At 41.2% G+C, this 23202-nt stretch overlaps 1 protein-coding gene across 2 annotated transcripts; it reads right to left on the bottom strand.

Annotated features, from left to right (window-relative positions):
- Positions 1-4395: 4395 nt before the first annotated feature.
- Positions 4396-20285, bottom strand: MYOZ1 (myozenin 1). 2 transcript variants are annotated; one of them, XM_042018682.1, is made up of 6 exons: positions 20105-20285; positions 17889-17990; positions 16791-16972; positions 8051-8285; positions 5799-5958; positions 4396-4964 (listed from the first exon to the last, which is right to left on the bottom strand). In XM_042018682.1, the coding sequence occupies exons 2-6, from the start codon at positions 17962-17964 to the stop codon at positions 4733-4735; spliced, it is 885 nt and encodes a 294-aa protein (XP_041874616.1). In that variant the 5' UTR covers positions 17965-17990; positions 20105-20285; the 3' UTR covers positions 4396-4732. The 2 variants fall into 2 exon arrangements, with proteins under 2 accessions (XP_041874616.1, XP_041874618.1); XM_042018684.1 differs by lacking the exon at positions 17889-17990.
- Positions 20286-23202: the final 2917 nt, after the last annotated feature.

Genomic DNA, 23202 nt, shown 5'->3' with positions numbered 1-23202 from the left:
TTAATCAAAAGATCAAAATAAACACACAAAAAAGAAGCCTGCATGTTTTCTTAAAGATAGTTGGACAACATGCATTAAAAGTTTTGATGTAAATAATGTTTCTAAAAAGCATAATTGCAAATCAAAGTAAGAGTTTATATTTGAGAATTTGTTTATTAAGCTGACTGAAGTTTAGGTTGCATTTTAAAAGCACTGCTTCAGGGTTGTTTATGTAGTTCTCTTCCCTTTACTGCATGTGTTACTGAACACAAAATACATCTGAGCAAGTACTTGCACTCCTTAAAGCTTCCTGTAAGTTGTCCTGCGAGCAGATGATCATCAAAGAGATGACACTTTCTATGTGTTAAATACATAGAGAGCAAGAAGTACAACATAAAGGCACTGCTAATTTATTACATTAACTGAAGAGACTTTTACTAATAGATATATGATTATAATTAATATAATTAATAGTGTTTCAAATTCCACATACTCATCAATTCACAGAACTTAGAGAGTTCCACAAAATGTGTGCAATCTTGCTTCTGTGTCTGCCTGCAAGTTCTTCATGGTTATCTGTGGCCCTGGTCAGGCACATCTGCAAGACAGAGTAGGCAACTTGTCTAAACTAGTTTGTAACCTGCAATTTGGCCATAGATGAGATTGCAGATCAATGTCTTAATGTGCTGTGAGCCAGCAGGATGGCTTGCAAACTTCTAATATTCAATCAAGAGAGACTTGTATATGTGCTGCTAATGGGCAGCAGTGGCCCCTGTAAGTTGCCAGAGCAGTGTTAACAGCAGATTGTTGTGCCAAGGGGCAGTCCTTTGGAAGTAGGATGTTTTCCGGATGATCACACCTTTAGCAGTCTTCTGCAGAAGAGAACACGTACTTGCAGACAAGCTAGTTAGGAAAAAACCTCAGTGCAGTGAATGTTCAAGCCTTGTGTCAAAAACTGTGCCTCCCATGGAGGGATGACCATGTGCAGACCTCTGCTCCATAACAGAAATACCATATTTAGACTCTAGGCTGTCTGGAGCCTGCCATCTTGTATAAGAAAAGTGAATACATTTTATATATTCACAGTATGATTTAAAATAAAAAAAAAGTCCAAAAGGCAAAGCTCATATTCTTTTAACAGCCTGAAACTCTTTTATTTTAGAGAGATTTTATTTCTGATGTCTGATGACAAAGCAATCTCCTCTAAATGATCTGTCAATAATAAGATAAACTGTTCCCTTTGATTAGGGAATACAATGCAGTCAAATGGAAGATTTTCTGCACAATGCAGAGAAACATGCTAACTGTGCTACTACCTGCCGAGTATTTATGCCATCAGCAATAACTTCCGGCAAAGTTTTAAAACATCTAACTCCATATTTCTGGATAGTATTGCTGAGATTTTGTTAAATGCTTTTCTTTTACATTAAAATGTGGGCACTATTTTTTAATGCATTTTTAGCATGGCTTGGATTCTTTACCATAGAAGTTGTCTTCATGAGAGAAATATTTCAAAGCTCGAAAACCGTAAAATAATATTCCTAGAAATGACAGTGTAAGTAACTAAAAATATGAGAACATTTTGTGTTGAATGAAAGATCTGAATGTTACAAAATTCTATGCAATCCATTTTTGAAGGGTCAGCCCCTCTCTATTAAATGGATTTTTAGCTGCTGTTCCATGGAGTATAAGCTTAATATATCCAGTATATCCTACATAAGGGAACTGTAGCCTTTTCAAGAGGATGAGCTCAATAATTTGTCCTTTTTTATCTCTAACTATGATGATCCTGCTTAAAAGCAGATGACTGACTTTCCATTCTGTAGCTTCTACTGTGTGGGAGAAAATCCACTGTAATTAAATCTAATAAAATCCTCTAATTCTCAATAGAAACAATTCTCTGACATAGACAATTCCCCTGAGTCTACATCACAGCCCAAGGAAAACAAAGAACAGGAGCTGTTTCTTACTTCCTTCTAAATATTTGATCATTATGGACAAACTTCTGCCCTAATTACAGTAGCTACAAGCCTTACTGAAAGTAATTATTCTTGAGACAGAATTTGGATTACAGATTTTTCTCTCACTTGGTAATGTTACTTTGAATAATGACTAAACTAGCATGTAATTCTGGCTGTGTAAACAGCAAGACAACAGTTGTCTGAATTGTTCTACAACATGTAGCTTTGTATTTCTCATTTTGTACTAGAAACAAAAGCACATAAATCCTGCTTGACAGGATTTGAGATTGAAAGTGTACTGGCAAAAGAAGAGCTATGTGCCTCTTTAAGCAAATGTACCAAAAGGGAGGAAACCTCTTAGCTTACAAGTATGAATTACAGCAATATTATTAATAATTTGCAGTGATACAATACTAATTCCAAGGGCATTGCAACTTCTATCTCCATCTAGGGTTTGGGTTAATGGAGCGTGTCGACAAAACCCCTTGTCCAACAGTGTATTGTGAACCAGAGAGAGCTTTGGGTATATGCCCAGACCTTTAGCTACCTGCAGGATCATGCTGCCTTCCCTGTACCTGGGAGCTTTGAGACTACGCCACCAGAGAGCACTGTGCTATTTCTGCATGTATTCCTTACCCATCTCTGCGTATTTAAGGACCTATTCTATTCAGTCTTGTTTTCTATGGTACAGCACAACTCAAGTGGTTGTTGTGATTCTACTGGAATTCCCAAACATTTTGTGGTCGTTGTCCTGTGTGCACACATTGTGCAGCCCGTCCTTGACCTGACTAACCTCATCTGGGACTTTCACCCCACTTATGGCTCAGAAATCCCTTTTAAACTCAGACCCAGTTCTGGTGTCCTTGTGTGCAATGTTGTGGAGGTGCTGGCCTGCACTCTTGTCTCCTGGGTTGACCTGAGACCTGTGCTGTGCTTGTCTGGGGCCAACCCCTCCTCAGAGCAGCCAGTCTTATCTGCACCTTGACATTCCTTAACTGGCCCATGATCTGGAGTACCTTCTACTGAAAATAGACCGTGACATCTGACCAAACGATCTTGTTTCTGCTATTCCTGACATATTTATCATGAAAGCATAATGTATTTCACTTTTATAAAAAAAATAATGTTATTCTATATTGCAGTAGTCTAAAATCTGTGTCAGAAAAGGGGAGGCAACAAGTGGCTTGTTTAGTGGGAGAATATTTTGCTTAATGTCACCTAGTTTTCTCTGAAATTTCCTCCGACTTTCTGAATTTCAAGCCTTATCATTGTGGACTGGATTCTTGTATTAGGGTACTTTTGAACTGAAAACAAAATCCATCCTCCTTAATTACAATGCAATTAAAAAGCAAAATTGATTTAAAGTATTGGGAAACAGCAACCTTATCTCCAAACAGACCTCAAACAGAGCTTTTTCATTTTTGTTGAAACGTTCTTCAGATCAAAGTAGCACCTTAATATTTTTGAGTTTAGTCACAGAACTGACTTCTGGATACTTCTTGAAAATTTAATGGGATATATAATAAATGTTCTTTAGCCATTGCAGCAGAAAGGTTAGGAAACTACTCATTAATTACTTTTGCAGCTTGTTATTATTAGCATAATTTTAAAGAGATCTCTCAGTAGCCCTGTCAGTAGGCTTATAGAGGTGTATAATAAAGCCAACCACATAACTATCCCAACAGAATAAAAATCAAGTACATGGCTGCAGGAATTTCTAGACAAGGAGGAAAACTCCTAAATTAGAAGTACTTCAGTGGAAGCTGTCCCCGTAAAAAAGTTGTTCAGCCCTGCTTACAGGAGGAAATGTTGAGGGGCCAGAACAGAATTCCAAACCAGTCTCCATGCAGGAGTTCTTTAGTGGTTTTCCACAGCTCCTGCCTTTCTTCCTGTTTGTGTGGCACTGCTGAAACTGCTGCAAGAAATGGAATAGACTTTGATGGTGTGTATTTGAATAAGTAATGCACTGTGGTAGGTGTCAAATTAGCTCTGTTGTTATTAAAGCATTTGGTTTCTTGCTCTGTAACTACAGGCAAGCCATCTCACTTGGGTGTGCCTCTGTTGCTTCCCAACCTATTGACTTTATGGTCTCTGTGGGGAAAAAAAAAAAAAAAGAAAGAACCAAAAAACTGCTTAAGATGTCACCTAATTTATTCTCTGGAGAACTGGGGAATCTTAGGTGACAGTGAAATACTTTAAGCTGTTTGTTTTGCTGACAGGCTGACTTGCTATTTAATCTCTGATGCTGTTCTAATTTCACCTCAAAAACATCATTCTTCCCCATCACTTTGGCAGTATTTTTCCAAGCCACCTGGGTGTATATAAATCTTATGACCATCCTCATCAGTCCCTGATTTTCCTTCCCAGGCTAATAGTCTAGTTCTGAGATTGAAACTTTTGTTATTGCTAATCCCCAAATTCTTTCAGCAACATTTTAAAGGAGAAAACAAAAAAGTTGTTTTTCATCTTGGTGTTTTATTTTTTGTTACTGTATGACAAAACAGGTTTATTATCAATCAGACAGGCAGCATGTAGCATTGCTAAACAGAAAAACACTTCCTTAGTCTTGGCCTCTTATGTGCTGGTGAATAAAAAGCTCCTTTTTCTCAAACTGTGTCTGACATAGTTTAACAATACAGTGAAGAGACGTTTAGAACCTGCTAGGAACTTGTCTTGGCTATGGGCAAAAGAAAGGAAGGGCTGACAGAACTAGAGTTGAACTTTCCGCTCCTTACTATTAACTTGCAAATAGAAAGGGCTGAGAAAAAAGGGAAGGTCTTGGCAGTGGGGATTTACAGCTCTTCTGTTTCACCACTCATTGGCACATTGACTGCAGTCTGGTACTCTGAGAAGTCTCCTGAAGGCATCCAAGGTATTGGAGTTCTGTTGAAGGAGGGTCTTTTGCTGAAATTTTGATTATATATCATGAGAGATTCAGGGAGCAAAGGGCAGATATCAAACTGAGGCACTTTGAAGGTCATCCGTTTGGCTGCTTTTTCATAACCCCCATAAGGCATGGCAGTCCTGTCATAGGGAATACATGGAGTTAGCAAACAGAGCATGGGTAAACAACAGGATTTATAAAATAAATAGTCAAAGTTACCAAGATTCTAAATTTTGCTACTGTTGCAGTTGACTGGCCAGCAAATCCTTCACGAGAACATAGATGTATCCATTGCTCATGTACTAAAATGATGTGAACACATATGTACACTGCTGTGCACTTCCTTCACCTTTGTTGCATCAATCTCCATCAAAGCATACACCTTTCACACCTGTTAGTACTCTGTACATGTAGCAGGCAGAGGCTGCATTATTGCAGAAGTGAGTGGGATATGGGTTTGTCCTCAGTACTGATGTTCCGAGGCTATGGAGGTGGGTGGCAAAATTGTACAGAGAGCTTAACAAAAAATTGTTGCTGCCCTAGAAATATTTGTAAAACTTTCAGTATGTATCAGAAACAGCAGCAACATCCTGATTCATATATGAAGTGCTGTGAGGTATATGGCTGCTGATAGTAAGTATTTTTCCTGACCTCTTGTACTTCAATGGATTGAAGTAAAAACAGTGGCAAGCTAAATCTCCAGGTCAGATGGGGAGAGAAAGAAAGGAAAATAGGATTGAAGTCCTCTTATCCAACTGCATAGGTTTTCTGTACATAATCTGAATTAAAATCTCTAGCTCTTAATGTATTTTTTCTTTGTAGTCTTCCAAACATTTCATCCACAGACAACTGTGCTGAGCAAAATGACATGCAACTAAAACTTATTTACAATGCACAAGACAGGAGGGCTATGGTCAGCATTACTGTGTTTTCTCTTGCTAAATAAACTGCACTGAATATCTAAGAAGACTTACCGGTTAAAAGACTTGTAATGGGGGAAATCAGCTTTGGGACTGTATGACAGTAAGTCCGTGTTGAACTGACTTTTGTCCTCAGGGCTGATACCCATCGCTTGTTCCCAAGGGGAAATATAAGTTTTAAATATAGTAACTTTTTTGCCTCCTGACTTTCCATCTGTAAACAGAGGAAGGCAAAGCAGTCTAGTTAGATGACACTCTAACTGCGTTGTGCTTCTGTATTCTGCTACTGAAGTTGAGGCACCAGCTTTGTTTCCAGATTCTGTAACTCTTACATCAATCCAAGCTTTTATTGGTTAGGTTTCTGTTTAAAAAAGATGATCATACACCACTTCTGTCCTTAGCCACAAAAGCAGACATACCTTAGTCTAAGAGCCACTGATCCAGGAATTTGCATTAAAGCATAGATTTGAAAGCTAATTTTTCATCTTCTTTTTGGTTGCTCATATAGAAAGAACCAAAGTCTTTACTTCATCATCTCTTCCACTAACATGGGGGAAGCTTTATATGAAGTAAGATGCTATCTAATTTCTTAATTTACTTTTTTTTTTTTTCTGTCAGATCGTAGCAGACATGACATGGCATTTTCTTTGTGATTACATGAACAGACATTCATCTTTTTCCCCTCCTGAACCAGGATGTTAGAGGATGGCTAAAAGCAGTTTGCAAATATTATGTGGTATCTCACTGAAAGTTAAAATCCTATTTTATATATGTGACTATGGAGCTGCACTTTGTTGTAAAGTCAGACACTTGATTGCTAGAAATGTTAGATTAGCTTCTAGCTACTCCATTAAGCAAATGAGTTTAGACAAGGGATTGCATTCTGCGTTTCCCTTCCCTTCCCTTTCCCCAGCTGTGTATAATACCACCTTGCTAGTAAGAGCATTGAGTTTTGTATTGGTATGTAGCACACTTTTAATATTTTCATCCTTCATAAACCTTCAAACTCCTGAGCAATGACTTCTGCTTAGCTTGATTAGGGCAATGAGAATAATAGGTTAATTGAGTCAGACATTCTGGTGCTTTCCTGATGCTACATTTTGTGTAGAAAACAAATCCTTATGAAGTAAGTGGCAAAGAATGAATGCTGTTATCTGAATCTTTCTTCTTTATCACACCTTCTTTCCTTGTCTTGCTTGTTTCAAACCATGCCAAGTCCCGGGGTTTCCTGCTTTCAGAGAGTTGCAGACATTTACAGGAATCTCATCTTCATTAAAAAAATAGAAACAACTCTTTCTTTGTGAAGTATTTAAACTAAGCAGTTTATAAGCAAATTGATTGCTAGGGTTGAAACATAAAAGCAGCTGGGATCTGTCTCTGCAGTGAAAGCTATAGGATGATACTAATCCTCCTTCTCCCTGCACACAGGATAACAATGAAGAAAAATCTCCTATAAGAAGACTATAAGAGTCTATACAGATTGCTTTTTCACAGGAAATGTAAAAGCTGATTTTGATATAAAATGCACATTATTCCAGAATGTAAGTGAAAAACCTTGGATTTTACAAGTCATTCATTTGGTCACTCAGGGCAGTTATTCCTGGTTCCCAAGAAAATTTTATTTTTATTGTAAAAACCCATAGGGACTGTTAAAGTTATGATTTCATCTGCTGATTCTTATACAAGGTATTTGTTTCTAGAGACTTCCAGCCAAATTAAACAGAGGATAAAAGGAGGCAAAGACTAAATTGAATTAAAACTACTTTTACTCATAAAGATATTGCCTCAGTGGCCCAGTGGTGGTTACCAGATAACTTTTAGAAATATTGCTGTTCCTTTCTGAAGATTATCAAAAAAGAGCTCTTTGTTTAGGCAGAAGCTTTGATTTGAAATCAGGGCTCAGATACTAAAGTCTGATACTCAGGTTGGACTACTGATCTAAAGAGTTAATACTGCTCTCTCCTGTAGTGGTCACTATGAAACCCTTGAAAGGAAGGAGTGCCACACTGGCATGGCATAGCTATACTGCCCTACTGCTGTGTCAGCCTTAGGAGCTCAGCAGGTAAGTTTCCTGTAATTTCTTTGGTCCAGTCAAGGAGGGTATTTCTGCCTCCTGCCTGTGGCTGAGCAACATAGAAGCACACAAACAAAACCATCAAGCTAAAAGCAGTTCAACTCTTCTAGACTTTACATTGGAACTTTGTTTGGAAGAATCCAGGTGTTAGATTAATTTGCTTGTCCTTAAGAGTGAGCTTGGCACGTGGTGTGATAGCTTAAGCTATTTGTTCTTGCTGAGAGATACTTGCCTTTGTCAGTACCATCACCTCCTTCTCCACCACTTCCAGATGATTTCCCTGCATGCTCCCCTTCACTGTCTCTAGCTCCTCCTCTGCTTCCAGGCCTAGGAGGGACACCAGGATGTTGCTGCGTGCTGGAGCCATGCTGCCCAGCTGGCATTCCTCCTACCATCCGCCCGTGGGCATAGGCATGAGCATCTTCCCCATAATGCCCTCCTGGTGGGATGAACTTCTGAAAGTGATCCTAGGGCAGGAGAAAAGAGTGTATGAATCCCTGTTACAGGACATGGTCTATTCATGTTTGCAAGGCTGGGTCCCAGAACGTGAACTCCTGAGTCTCTGTGATCTGACCAGTTCTGTGTCTCCATTACAAAGCCAGTGGCATAACTTCGTGTGAGTTATTGTCTCTATTCAGTATGGGAGCAGTTGCGGAACAGCAGAAGTGGCAATGGCAGCACACATGGCTCATAGTCATTTTATATGATCAGGGTGTTATTGCCCCCAACAATGATGAATGTGAAATAGAGGAGGAGGGGAAAGGAAATTTAGCTTTTGCTGGAGCAGGCAAAAGTCCAAACAGAAATAGCATTGGCTAACCTGTGGGAAAGCAAGCTGGGCAAGAAAAAGGAAATGTTTTCATGTCAAAGTTAAGATAACCCCGGCTCGATTACAGTGTGGGAATTAAGTGTTACAGGCCACCAGAACAGCAGGTTGTCTGTGACAACATAAAAACTGGGGAGATGTCTGCCTTTTTGCCTGTTTTCTGTATATATGAAGGTCTGTATGGGGAGGAGAATTTATATGTTGAGAAAGACTGAAGAGATAGCAGCCTGGGAAAACAGAAAGTACTTCCTGGAGACTACAAAGGGGAAATAACAAAAAGGAAGAATTTTGTTTGTAGCAGTATGTGAATTAGCAAACCCAATCTAACCAGCAACAAGGTAAGAAAGAAAGAAAGTTGTATGCATCAGTAAAATTAAATGGGTCTTATTTTGCAGACCATCCACTCTCCCTTGTCCAGGCTAGAAGGCACAATCCCTGCAGTATATAGTAAAACAGCAAACAATTCATGCAGGATTTATAGACCTTGTGGTGTACATTGTGGCACAATATCCTGTCTTGGCACACAGAAACTTTAATAAATGCTCGTGTGGAATAAAAACTGATATAGTATGTTCAGAAAAATGTTTCATGTATTGGTCACAAGTGACATCAAAACTTGACTCCTATCAGACATAAAAAGGTATCTCTTGTGTAGTACAGCCACACAGCTACATAATACAAGTAACCTGGGTTATATATCCCATATGGTCTTTCCTGTTGGACTAGGAGATTGGCTATTAGATGCACAAAGATGCAAAAAATACAAGTGAGTGACATTGAATGAATCTGTGGTTCCTCATGCTGCAATTCTACCTGTATAATTTAATCTCAGGCAGCCTCAGAGCTGGCTCTCAAAGGGTTAAGGCTTTCGCAGGGCTCTTACACCTAGCACAGTTCAGCAGAAAGAAGCTTTCCAGGCTGTAAACAGGCTTCCAAGGCCAGCTGTTCTGTCAACTAAAAATAGTCGAGAAGTGAAAACCCCACAAGGCTCAAGGCAGAATTAGCTAACCCTCTGCTCCCTGTGTCTCCCACAACAGTGTCCAGGGTTTCACAGCAGGTCACCAGGCTGCAACCCAGGCAGGCAGCCAGCTGCAGGCTGAAGTGGCAGAGCTGGTGCCCCCAGGGCCTTTAGGGACTGTCTGTCCTTCTCCAAGCTGCAGGGAATTCCCTTTTTAGGAACAGAGGAGATAATGTTCCTCTGAATGTCAGGAAGCACTGAGAGGGGAGAGGATTGTGGGCATTAAGCTGTACACAGGAGCTGGCAGGGCAATCTCCTCAATTACGCGTGGCAGCTATGTAGCTGTAAAAAGGCAAACTGAAAAAAAGGGTATTTTGAGGGTTAGGGGTCAGAATGAGGTTATTTTCAAGATGTTAATATATGTGCAAGGGTAACGCTTCTACTGATTTGCTCACTACTTTCAGAACAGAATTTGTATCTATTTTCCTTCAAGTTTCACCCATGCTGTGTGCCCTTTCTGAGAATTAAATGCTTATTTCTCTTTTCCTGTGGTTACTTACATGCCTCTCCTGCAACAGAAAAAAAAGTCACAAAGCATCAGCATAATATGAGCTACAGTAAATTGGGCTGGTTTGATTCTGCTCACAGTATTTGATGTGACCAGGGAGGGGCATCATTGTCATCTGGTGTTATTTTGAATTGCAGTATTATCACTGAGTAGGAATGAAGTTTCTCTGAAACAGACAGTCTGTATCAGGAAAGCCACTCCTAAATCTTATTTAGCTGCAAATTAAATTAGTTTGATTTGCCTTAGGCTGGTTCATGTTTCTTCATGGGCCTGCTGAGAAAACATCTGATCTGCTAAAAGTAGGCAACTCCATCCAGCTAGGAAAGACACATTTTCCATGCAAAACCCCAGTCTACTCACCTGGTAAAACAAAAATATAATTTTCTTTAGTTTTGGCCACCACAATTGTTTTTCTTAGCTCAAATTAGCATGGGACAAAGGGAAATTACTATTTTTGAAAGATTTTCAAAGACAGCAGAGCTCAGGAATAACATCCTCAAGCAGGAGTCTCAACATAGTTAAAACGGTGTAGGTACAGCTTTGTCTCCAGTACTTAGAGCACACCTCTGGTCAGTGTTAGAGCTGAGTTTTGGAGCTCACACTTGAGGAGAATGCATGTCTTGGGCCACTGCTAACAGCATGTGAAGCTTTTACATATGTGCATATTCACATCATAAAACCAGCCTCTCAGTTAGTACTGATTGACCCTGTTGGTGGGAGTTCCAGGAGAGAAGTCCAGGAATGTCAGTTTGATGACTCAATTGAGATGGCTGACAGCCTTCTCCTGTTGGGTCTGGGGACAGATCACATGGCTCCTCCTGTCTGTGCATTGCTGGAAGTAGTGGGTATTATCAGTCCCTGGGCATCCCTAAATCCACTCTAATAAGAGAACACTTGTTGCAAGTTCATGTGGTGTGTCCCCTGGGTTGGCTAAACAAATTGGGCTCATGTCTTTGAAGTCCTTAGTGCTAGCAAGTGCCTGCTGCTGCAGGCTGAGTGCTCAGATGGACAAATTCTGAGTTCTCTAGAGCATGTGCCTAATAAAACCCAGATAATGAAAGATGATCCAGCTAATGGAGCTGAGATCTCTATGTATCTCAAGACCCTGACGTCACTGCAGGCAGTCCCCAGGAGAGACACTGTGTGCTCCTCTTCAGCTCCTTGCTGTGCCCTAAAGGAAATGATTGAGGCCACCAAATGTGTTTCTATTTCCACCTCACTGATAAAGAGCTCCCCAAAAGTTTGATGCCTATGTAGTTACTAACACTTCTGAAGTTACTGGACTGCGTTGTCTCCGTGGCAGCCACTCAAATGCTCCTTAATGGTAGGATGGGAGATTTAAAATTCAGACACTTGGAGAGTCTCATAAACTGCCTGCTGTTTTTATCAAAGCGTGGGCCTTGGTCCTTCATTTGGAATTGCATAGCCTTAAACTTATGATTCACTTCTTAAAAAAGGATGAAAATAAGAAGCTGTTGAAGCATCTTACACTATTTTTTTTAAACTTGCTACCCCAAGAGGCACAGCAGGTTGAGCTCCTGCTTTCTATTTCCAGGTCCATTTCTGACTAACTGTTTAATCTTAGGCAAAATATTTTTTGCCTCTGTGCCTGAATTTACCCATCTAAATAACAGGAATTTTAATCTAATGCTACCCAAAATTAGATCTTATTTGTATATTTTATATCATCTTTGCCACATTTTCTTCATGGCTGAAAGAAATTTCATTTCAGAATTTTGGTCCAGAGTTTTCTCACAGTGCTCCAACAAATTGCTGTGGAAAATAAAAGGCTGTTTTTCTGTTACTCTGCTTTTTCCACACCAGTCACTTCTTGGATGAGAATGCATCGGACTCCATGTTCACTCTTAAGCAGCTTTGGGTATAGGGGGACCCCTAGGTCTTCTGCACCAATCCAGCTCCAGCACAGCAAGGCTCATTTTGTTAGAGGAGTTACAATCTCACCTGGCTCGCTCCACTTAGGTCGTAACCTGAGACTTGTATCTTAGCCTGCAATTATCCTGTAATGTTTGTTCAAAAGGTTTAACATGCCATGCAGAACAGAGCTCCAAGACAAAATTATTCTCCTAACATTTTCCCTTTAACCCTACCTCCACTGATCTTGACTGGCATTCATCTAAGTACATTAAGGGACATACAGAGCCATCAGTGCATGCTCGTGTAATAAACCAAGTAGCTGCATGATAACATCTTTGTTTCTCGATCACTGTTTTCCTTTAGATACTGTATCATGCCTGGCTATTTATCATGTAAGACCTTTGAGGCAAGTTGGTTGTGTACTGCTGTCTGCTGTGAAGCATCACTTCTGGTTTGTAACATAATTACTTCCACTTTCTTCCTGCTACTTCTGCCTGCTCCTCTGAGTTCTTGTTCAGCACCAAAAAGAGTACTGAGTAACTCCTGCCATTATCCAGAAGAGCAGTAATCCAATTCTTTAACCCCTTTTGACTTCTTAGTTTCACAGTTGGTGACAGCTTAAGAGAAGAGACCTCTTGACCTGAAGTCTAGCAGAAATTACCAACACATGTTCAGCTTGTTTTCATCCAAGCTTTGCCATGATTGGAAGCTGCATTCATTTTAACTTGTGGATGAATCTAAGAAAGCACCAAGGTGAGGATTTTGGTTGTGGGTCTGTGTGGTTTTTGAGGTACTACTGCTCGTAATTGTCTATTTAGATATTGGTTATTTCCCCTTCCTATTTGTTTTAAATTAAGATCTGGTGATAAAACATAGGAAGGAGGGGGGGGAAAGGAAGGTGTCCTACATGTAACCCAAATCAAGCCACAGGTTTTGACTAGCAGAAGGACTATATTTAAGGATTCTTACTGGAAGAAAGACAGCGTGATGGCAACATCCAAGAAACATAACTATGGCTTCGTTTTCAGTTTCCCCTTAATGCTTTGCAGCGAGGTGTTAGAAAGTTTCCACTTGATGACAGCAAGAAGGTCTTACACTGAGGTTCAAAAGCAGAGGTGGGATCTCAAAAGGAGTTAGGGCAATAATGAGTGAGGCTGGAGGGCTAAGAAATATTGTTTCACGTGGTCTTAATGTGTTTGAAGCCAAACAAATTTAGCATTATGAAGGAAAGATCTGTGAACTCTGATCTGTTAATTGCTGAACAGTGAAGAAGGATTTAGGAGACCCAAAGATAAGACTAAGACCCTGTCTGTGATTTTGGGTGACTCATTAATCTACCCCACGATTCAGTTTCACTGTTAAAAAATAAACATAGTGATTTCCCTCATTCTCTAGTTGGCCAGATGATACAGTAATAGAGCACATAGCAAGATAGGATTTCATCATGGTCTTTAGTCAGTAATAAATTATATCTTGCAGCTCCACAGTGAAGTTGAAAATATCCTCTGAGACATGGAGAGAATCACAGTTCCACCACAGTTCCTGTGGGTGGTACAGCCTGGGGTGAGGAGAAGAAATCCTACATCTGATTTACTAGACAGGGTTCAGAAGAGCCCAGCTTTTCCAGCACAGCACCAAACAAGGAGGATGTTGCCCAAATTCTCCCTGTTTGGCAGGATATTGGTGTCAAACTCACCCCTCCCTAAAACCTTCCCCTTGTACTGTATATTTGCAACTGAACAGAGTCACAGTATTGAAAACAGCTCCACAGTAGGAAGTGCATTTCATTCTACTGATGTTGGGAATGGTCAGTCCTTTTACTGGGGGTTTAGCTACCATTTGCCTTTAACTGGACGGGTAGAGCTGCAGCAGTGACAGAGAGAGTGACAGGTTTTCACTTCTGCATGGAGCTGTCTGACATTCGTGTACACACAATATATATGTTTTCTCTGCTTCAAGTAAGGAGAGTGATCTGATTGTCCAGTGTGGATTTTTGGCTGGAGGAGAAGGAGGAGGAGAGAAGCAGAAGGGTGGGTCAATGACACATGACTGCTGAGATCTTCTCCCTTGTGTGGAAGGTTTATGGCTACAGCACAGGCTATTCTGGGACCCCTTATATGGTTTGGATTTATTTTTAATCACCTTTCTCTTTGTGTGTTTTTATATTACATTATCTTGCTGGTAAGCTTCTTTTGTGGGAAGGAAACAATCTATACTCCATCCCAGACCTGCCTTGCCCTGCTTTCTTAAGTGTGTCCCGAGAATATTTTAAGACAAGATAGTTAAGAAATCTATGACATAAAAGCAGAAAACACACTACCAGCTTCAAATTCCTTCACTGTCCCACAGCCTTAAAGAGACAAAAAGTTCTTTGGGATGGGGAGCAAAGGACATGGAAGTTAATTGGGAAGGGGAAGTAACTGGGTGTAGCAGTAGGACTTCTTTACTCTGCCATCATCTTCTTCACACACTTCTCTTTTGTTTAAGCTTTCTTTTCTGCATCTGCCTTTGAGCAGATAGAGGAGCAAGAAAGGAAAAGAAAAGAAAGCTAATCAGATACTGCAACCAAAAGGGCTTTTTGATGAAAGTTATTTGGTGCTAAGGTCAGGCACTGTCCTGATGGTTTGAAAGATAACAGGCTACAGATCTGTTGCCTTTACCTGCTCAAGAGCACCCAGCTCTCTGAGACAATGACTCATTTGCTTCGATTGCTCAGTTTTTCTTCCTGCTCTGACTGCAGCAAAGCTGCTCACTCGTGCTTCCTGCGATGGGAATAGTCACCCGCAGAGGCAGTGGATGCAGCCTGGCAGAGTCCTTGCAGAGAGCACATGGAGTAGCCAGAAAACAGTAACAATTATGTTTGTGATCTTTCTAAACTGACCCCAAGCAAAGGCTGTAGGGCAGAGTGAAGTCTTCCTGCACTGACCAAATGGAGTTTTGTTATCTGTACCATGGATGTGGAGAGAAGACCTGTAAGTGAATCATGGAGGATTTTAAGCAGAGTGCCAGCTGCTGTTTGGAGACCATACCATGGTTCTCCTACAGCAAAACCATAAAGAAAATCCCAGGCTTTTTAGAGTCTTTTCTAACCCCCAACTACATTTCTCCATGGCACAGGGTCTTAACAGTCATGCTAAAAGATCTTGGGAGCAGAGGTGTTCTTACAAAATAGAGAGAGATAGATTCACTACAGAAAGGGTATGGAGTGAAAGTCAGGCGCAGATGAATAAACACAGTAGGAAAGGCAGCTAACAAAAGAGAAGCAATTGTCATCAGCATTTGTAATGTTAGTCATGCAGTGACTGTGCATGTCCAGTTTTGAGTCAGTTTGTCACAACTTTTTTTTTTTTTGATTGTTCTGATTGGACATTCTTTACTGACACCCTCAAATTTTTGAGGCTTTGGGCTTTAGCCTTTTTATTTCACCACTTTATTATTTTCTCACTCCTCCTCACTGAAGCAGATTCTGACATATGAACTTGGCCCTCATATGTTTTAGGAGCTCTGAGATTGCTGAGTATTTTTAAAAACAGCATGCAGTTCTCTAGGATATTCATTTGAAGAGTCCAAAGTTCAACATACCATTCAGTCTCACATTCTTTCGAGGAGATAATTCACTGAAGAAATGGACTACCTAAAGCACAAAGAGATGAAGAAACTGCCCAAAGCTTAACATTACCAGATATGCTTGCTATATCTCTGGTCTGCCATCCCTCATCTGTAATCTTACTGTTGTAATTTTAATTTTTTTTTTTAATTAGGCATCTTTCCACATTTTGATTTCCAAGTTGTCATTTTTAGGAGTGAACCACAGATATTTTCTTATTGCTGCTTTTGAAAACATCAGAGTACTAAAAATTAGTGTGTTTTTGTTTGGCAGAACATTTTCTTCAGCTTAACTTTTATTGTTTTCCTTAAGTTTCCTTGGACTGGAGAATAGATGCCATAAAGGGATAAAATGTCACCAAACCAATTATAAAGAACATCAGAAGATGAGGTGGTACATCAAAATGCATGTGAACCTTAAACGTTTTCTATTTGTTTTACTGAACTCTGATAATCATGTGAACAGAGAGTTTCATTTGTAAAAGTTTAGGTGTCTTCAAAAGACTTTACCCCTGCAACTAGCTGTAGAAAGAAGTTTAAATAACAATACTAACTTAGGGGAAAGGGAAAAGAAAAAGAATTTCTGAATTTATACACCATCCCTGAAAGGAAATTATTTTAGAAGAAAACAAACTGGGCTTCTAGCAAATTAACTGACAATATTTCAGAGTCAGGTTAGAGGTTTTACTTGTGGAACTTGCAGATGTGAGCAGAGGACCCTGTCCAGCAGAAAGCATAAAAGTATCCTAGACTAAAAATAGAAATGCATCTATTGGAGCTGAAGTCAGACCTCTATGGATCGTTGCCATCATGCAAAGAAGAAATGGAATGGGTTCAAAACCAATTAGCCCTGCCCTGAGGTCTGAACACCTGCCAAACATGCAGCCTTTCCTTCATCACTCAGTACTGAATTTTGCCATGTATGTGTGATACCAAATATTTGTGGAGGAAACTAATGCTGCTGCCAAAAGGAAGTAAAACTTGTGTATTTATGTAATTTTGTCTTCTTCCTTTACTTCTTTGCTAGTAGGCCCTCCCTGCTCCCCCCCCCCCCCCCCAGTAAAACAGAGGAGAGCTTGGGCACACTCCGTTCCTGTTTTCCCTGGGTGTATGGAGAAGAATTTTAATCTTCAACTTACCACAGAATTGTCAGTGAAGGCATCAGGGTTATTCTCATAAATGAACTTCTCCACTCTCAGCTGACGTAATTTGAACATCTTGGATCCTTTGTTAGTGAGGAGAGAAAGCTCTTCTAGCATCACATCTCTGGGGGTGCTGATCTTCTTCCCCAGGTTCAGCTTGGACACCTCTTGTGGCATAGCTACGAAACATATACAGTGGGACACTTTAGGAAGTACTCTGGTCCATGTCTCTTGTCTGTTGTTTCCTAGCATTGGTAGTGACTTCACACCACCCAAATTCTCTTCTAAACTAAGATTTTAGGAAATTATCTATGCACGAAGTTTTTACATTGATGACACTTTGGATATAGATGTTTGGGATTTACTCTGGATTGCAATCAAGGCAAATCTGCTGAGAGAAGTTGCATAGGGGTGGAGCTAGATGGATGTCTTCAACATCTGAAGCATCTCAGTCAGTGCAGCAGGATTTCTGAGTACTGCCTCAAATGACTACTTTTCCAAACATCTAAAACCTTCCTCATGCTGTCAAAAGTAAAGACAAGATAAGGATATCACAGTTATTAAAAGGTTACCCTACCCAGTACACACATATTCTGTAGAAAGAAAAATGTTCCAGGTTATATTCTTCCTGCTCTATTAACTTCTCTAAGAGACTTTGTCTTTTTCAGCTAATGAGTGCTGGAATCAAAGCAACTCTCTCATAGAGAGAGAAAACAAGTATGAGACAAAGGTTATAAGAGAGAGAACAGCATTGAATATATCTAGGCACTGCAATATTGATACCTGTAAAAGATAATGTTTTCTGTCCATTTACCCTGGTGTGCATCCAAATTAGTGCTGCAGGAGAATGCGAGTTTACAGAGTGCAATCTAGGTTGACTTTTGGCCCGAGTGTGTGCAATGCTTTTCAGCTGTAAGGTAGAAAATGTGACGTGATTGAAGGCTGGGCTTCAGTGAAATTTGTGGTTCTGCCTCCTTGTATGTTCACTGCATGTCTTGCTTTGGGAGTTCAGTCAGACAAGGTGTGAAATGTTAAAGGCTGAAATTCAGGTTGAAATCCAAACAATTCTTACATGTGCAGTTTTGCATATCTTACCTTCGTGTGTCAGCTTCCCAATGAGTTTAGTGGACTTTTTCCTTTTAACAGGAGCAGGAGTCCCTGCAAGGGGCATTCCCACAAAGAGTTCTCTGCTTTGCTCTAAATACACAAGGAAATGGAGAATGAAACACTGGAAATGTATTTCTTGCCTCTCTTTTAGTTGCCATCTACAGGTAAAAGATACACAGCCTTCATTTCACACACAGGTTATTTTCTATCCCTTCCCCATGATGGAGCTGGTGAAAGGTATCATCCCATCCAGAGTATCATCAGTAGGCTGTTGTGGGGTTCTGTGGAGACTCAGCATTCTGACACAAAATATGGTAGTAGATCACAGCAGAGGCATTGCCAAAGTGCCATATAGCATTGTCATCCAAAAGAGGCATTTTAATTGCAACGCAGCGGTCTCCCAGAATCCACACGTGCCATAGGGATACTCTGTTATCGCCTTGTGCTGCGGTAACAGAGTGTCACTTTGAAAATTTGCTCTATGATGCAATGTTATAACAACATGCAGTTATCATTAGATGGTAATACATATTTTTTGGATAAAGATTTCAGGTCTCTCCGTGAGTTATTTGGAGCACTTTGAATCATGTGCAGTTTTGGTTTGGGTATTTAGATAGTCCCATTAGAATTAGAATAGGTATTCAGAAAGCTACTAGACAGCAAGTTTGGAAGGGGAAAAAAAAAGAAACAAAACAAAATTCTAAGTAGTTCTTTCTTTTATGACTGCTACTGTTTTGTTACAGAAGGGCTGGAGGAAGAAGGCACAGGAAAACCTGTTAAAATTGTTCACCCAATTTGTTTGAAGTCATTTGCATCTCTATCTTATGTATTGATCTTATCCCATACCATTGTGAAAGGGGAAAGAAAAGAGGGAGATTTCTTCTGGTACAGTGTTCCCCATCTTTGTCCCTAGATAGGATGAGAGATCTGAACTGTAAAGCCAGGGAAAATCAGGAGTAATCTCAGCAATTCCATTTCAGGCAGCTCCTGGGAGTCCTTCTTAGGGGTTGTTACACATAATGTAAGTAGAAAAAATGTCTTGCCTTTACTTCAACACTGTCCATGCCCAAACAACAGCATATAGGGGACAGATCCCCACTTAATACAGTGCAATGTAATACAAAGAAAAATGGGCAAAGACCCACTGGCTTCAGCAGCAGCAATAACTAACCACCTCTGTCTTTGTGATTCTTTGTACTTTATTTGCTTAAGATTTCAGAACTGAAAAACGTTGAACTATGAGTTATATTTTAAAACTAGCAAGCAAACAGCTGGAACTAGGAGTTTGTATACTACCCTTCTGATCAAGACGTTTTATCTCCTGTGTATTCTAAAGTTTCATTTCACCATTACTTCTTTTGCAACATGATTTTTATGTGATGGAGTGGTGATAACTGTTAAAAGAAGCCCAGCCACAGAAAAACAGTGCCAATCACATTGGCAGATACTCCCTTGGATTAGTTTTTCTTTCAGATTTGCAGGCTTGTCCTTTTACTGAGATGCTGCCTGTGTAGTTCACATCATAAACGAGCCCATCCTGGGGTATTCCCAAAGCAAGTGTGAGTAGGTGCAGCCATGACGCACACGCTGCACATTCTCTTCAAGCAGCCAGACATCTGCTTGGCCGTATAAAAGACGCAGGCCCTGCTTGACAGGAAAGGGGCAATGCTGCCAGGAGGCAGCAGAGGTGAGAGGTTATGGCCCATCTGATGGGTCCTAAAACTGGCAAAACAGAGAAATCATCTGTATGCCACAAACATGGATTCCCTGGGGCAAGGCAGAAAGGGACAGCCATGGTGGGGAGCTGTGCTCCTCACACTAATTCCCAAGGAGCTGTGAGGACGAGTCCATCCCATTCCACTGTCCTTTACTAATTCAGCAGGATTGAAGATTGAAAAAACTGCTGCATGCAATTGGTCTTGCATAAGGAAAGGGACAGCAGTCTCTCAGTATGGACAGGGTTCAGAGTTACATGGTACTACTGCTCTCTCAGCCCTCCCAGAAGTTGCTGGAGCCTCAGACCCCCTCCTCCTCATTATCTCATACGTAAAGCAAGGGCTTTTCTCCCTCATCTCTGTCTCCTGGTTCAGTTCCTCTGTCTTTTTGTGCATTGGTCTTTGCAACAGTCATTGGTGCTGCAAGCCAAACCAGTCTTTACTTCTCCAGCACCTGCTCTACACTATTTTGCTGCCCAGTCAACTCACCTCAGGCTTGCAGTGCCAGGCTCAGACCAGCTCATGCGCGTGCCCCAGAGCTCAGCAGTGGCTGCTTCCTCCCAGCCTGTCTCTGGGTGCTGCTGGGGAGGCTTGTCCAGCAGCCCCACTCTCCCAGCGTGCCTGGGTGCAGGCAAGCTCTGCCCAGCACAAAGTGCTGATGCAAAGTGCTCTGAATTTGACTCCTGAAGGCTGCTCGCACAGGCATCCTGTGGTTATTAATAGCCAAAGACCCAGGGGGCAGAGTCTCAGATAGCACTGCTGCCATTCCTGAGGAGAGGGGAAAAGAAAAGGTTGCACCTCAGGTGTCCTGCAGTCACTGTCCCAATGTCCAGGAAGACCAGGCACTCCATAGGCAGCTCACTTCTTCCTCCTCTTTGTTCAAATAAACATGCAGTTCCTCTTCCTCCTCCTATTGCTTTTTGATGGAATTCATAAAACCTTCTCAATATCCTGTTTGTCAGTAATGCCTCAAAAGCTATCATGGGTCTTGCTCTGTTTTACACTCTCCTTCTGCCCCTTCTTAATCATTCATCCCAGTGTCCTCTAGGCTGTCATACATATTTCCTAAAATGCGTCAGAAAATACAGAAGCAAAATAACGGTATGCATGAAACAAGGAGTAGTAGGAAAACCCACAAAGTCTAGAAGGCTATTTACAGAATTCTAAGAAGTAGCTATTTTATATGTATGGGAAACCCAACTGAATCAAAGAGCAAGGAAATTGATTTCCTGATTAATGACAGAAATAGGGTTGATAGCCTGCATTTGGTGCAGCTTTGTACATGCAAATGACTCCCCTTAACTCCTGTTCATTATGAGGCAATTCTTCCTCTTTTTCCTGCTTACCCAGTTGGGTTCTGGTTTTAGGATGAAGGAAACATCTCATTTTACTGGAGTACTCAAAGATGCACATACCTTTCAGCTTCCGAATAATGCAAAAATCCTCCAGAAAACATTTTCTTTCTATTTTACATTGGAAGACTGGATCCCTATTGGATCAAAATCAAGTAGCCCATTGAATAATCCTAGACTCTAGTCTAGTGAGGGGGAAAAAAACCAAAACATGGTTGTGATTATAGTAGAAAATCATCTGCACAGAGAATTGCAAGCAAAGTTGATATAAAGAAACATCAGGAGACAGCCACTTTCCTTTTCCCCTAGACTTTGCTGTTGTTTTTTCCTGCTCCAAAGGCATGTAAAACTTTCCAGTGTGATAACTGGGTTGAAAGCGCTAAGTGTTTATCCCCAGTACTGTTAGGAAGGTCCTGTAGAAGACTGCTGTAACATTCCTATGGGCAATAAACAGTCGTTATGTCCTGCTTGGAGTTAGGGCACATATGGCATTCTCCTGGCCTAAAGTTCCCCATCTTGCTCTTGCATCCATATAACCACTATGTATACCTTGCACTGTGCCTGTTTCACAGCTCTGATTCTCTCTCATTCATATCTGCTGGAACAGCATGACATAAGCTCTCCACTACCCAAAAGAGCACTTCATCCTTCTCTGAGCTGGGATGATACATCAGAGTGACGTCCAGCCTGGATCCTGCCCTCACACTCCCATGCTGGTGATTCAGGAGCAAATCCCTGGAGCAGTGCCAGTGTAAAATAAGCACAATTAAACTGTAAACACCCACTGCCTGCTCTGGGTACCAACACAGAGCTTCATGCCTGGTGAAGGCATTTACATCTGCACAAAGATGGAGGGTGTCAAATGTTACTATCACAGCTGACCATCTGAACACACATCACACCCACTCTGCACAAGTGCAGGTGGCCACAGAGGAGTGGGTCTCTTGGTGTTGCCAAGTCCTGCTCACTGCAGATTGTACAAGGAGGAGTATTTTTCTCACCATGTTAATTCTCCTGGATTGGTTTAGCACCGTGCTTGACATTTGGCCAGAGTGCCCAGTGTCTGCTGTGGCATCCAGTTGTGCTCCTTGAGATGCGCTCTCCTAGTCAAATTCCCTATGTTCTAAACACTATTCATCAAGGGAGACACTGCGTGCCACAAGGTGGTGCCATATGGAGGGGCATAGTGAGAAGAAACACAATGTGCTGCTTTATTGCTTAAAATCAGAGCTCTTTGCCTCTCCTTTCCCAAAGGCATGAGGTAGAGTTATGTCTAAATTTAAGAAATTTCTAGCTCAATTTTGATAATCATCTGAGAAATTAATGTGATTTATATCATCGGGTGAGAAGTTGAGAAATGCAGCTACTATTATATGGCACTTTTTTGCAGTAACTAGACTGATGCTAAACTCTACCTCCTCTCTGCCTGCTTCCAACAGGTGTTTTCAGACCACTTTGTAGCTGTTGTTTTATTTCTCCAGTCATCAGCCTTCCTGAGCACAAATTACACCTTAGGGGAACAGTTTGTGCCAGCTGGATACCATGTGGAAACCTGATGGATTTTGAGGCATGGTGTAGCTCCAAAACATGATGTAGCAGGGAAGTATGTGGTTGCTCTTCCCTGTCACATGACCTGGTGCTTTTCTGCTTCCTCCCACCCCAGGCAGCTGCAGAGAGAGAGAAGCTGAGCAGGCTGGAAGGGAGCGGCGTGCCCCATGGTAATTGGAAGTGCTGGTCATTGGAAGTGAGCAGGAAACAGATGTGATGCCTCTTATAAAACTCAAGAGAGACTAGGGAAAAGCAATAGCAAGATGAAGAGAAGGCATGTCTAGCATGGTGTGGGAGGATCTCAATCAGGCTATGACCAGGCATGCCCTGCAATTAGGACCAGGAGCAAGGCACTCACAGCAGTTCAGGGTGAGCCATCTCCAGGAGACAAGAGTCTGCTGTGAATCCCCAGCCCAAAGGGCAAGAGGCAAGCAGGGGTAGGGACAAGGCCAAGGACCCTGAAGTCCAGCTTTAAGGAGTGATGGGAACCATGATCTGATGGTAATAAAGCATTTGTATGCCTAGTCAAGGTCTCATGTGAGAAGTATACATATACCAGGTGAGACATGGGACCTCAGAGTGTATCTGGAAGGAACTGAACAGAGGCTGAGCCTTGAACCTCTTAGTATGGCACCAGGATTTCTAGGGTGATTTGTATAAAGTACTCTCGTGTCTGACACTTAAAGC

Source organism: Corvus kubaryi, unplaced genomic scaffold (assembly GCF_017639235.1).
Source record: "Corvus kubaryi isolate FWS band 111438036 unplaced genomic scaffold, C.kubaryi_AGA036_p1.0 138, whole genome shotgun sequence".
Classification (NCBI taxonomy): domain Eukaryota; kingdom Metazoa; phylum Chordata; class Aves; order Passeriformes; family Corvidae; genus Corvus; species Corvus kubaryi.
This window is presented reverse-complemented; position numbering and strand designations above follow the sequence as displayed.

Excerpts from the sequence above, each read along its gene's own strand:
- MYOZ1 (XM_042018682.1), bottom strand. The coding sequence starts at position 17,964 with ATGCCCCTTGCAGGGACTCCTGCTCCTGTTAAAAGGAAAAAGTCCACT. Across the intron at positions 16,973-17,888 it reads TGGGAAGCTGACACACGAAG|CTATGCCACAAGAGGTGTCC; the intron begins GTAAGATATGCA and ends TATGTTTCGTAG. Across the intron at positions 5,959-8,050 it reads AGGTGATGGTACTGACAAAG|ATGGAAAGTCAGGAGGCAAA; the intron begins GCAAGTATCTCT and ends CTCTGTTTACAG.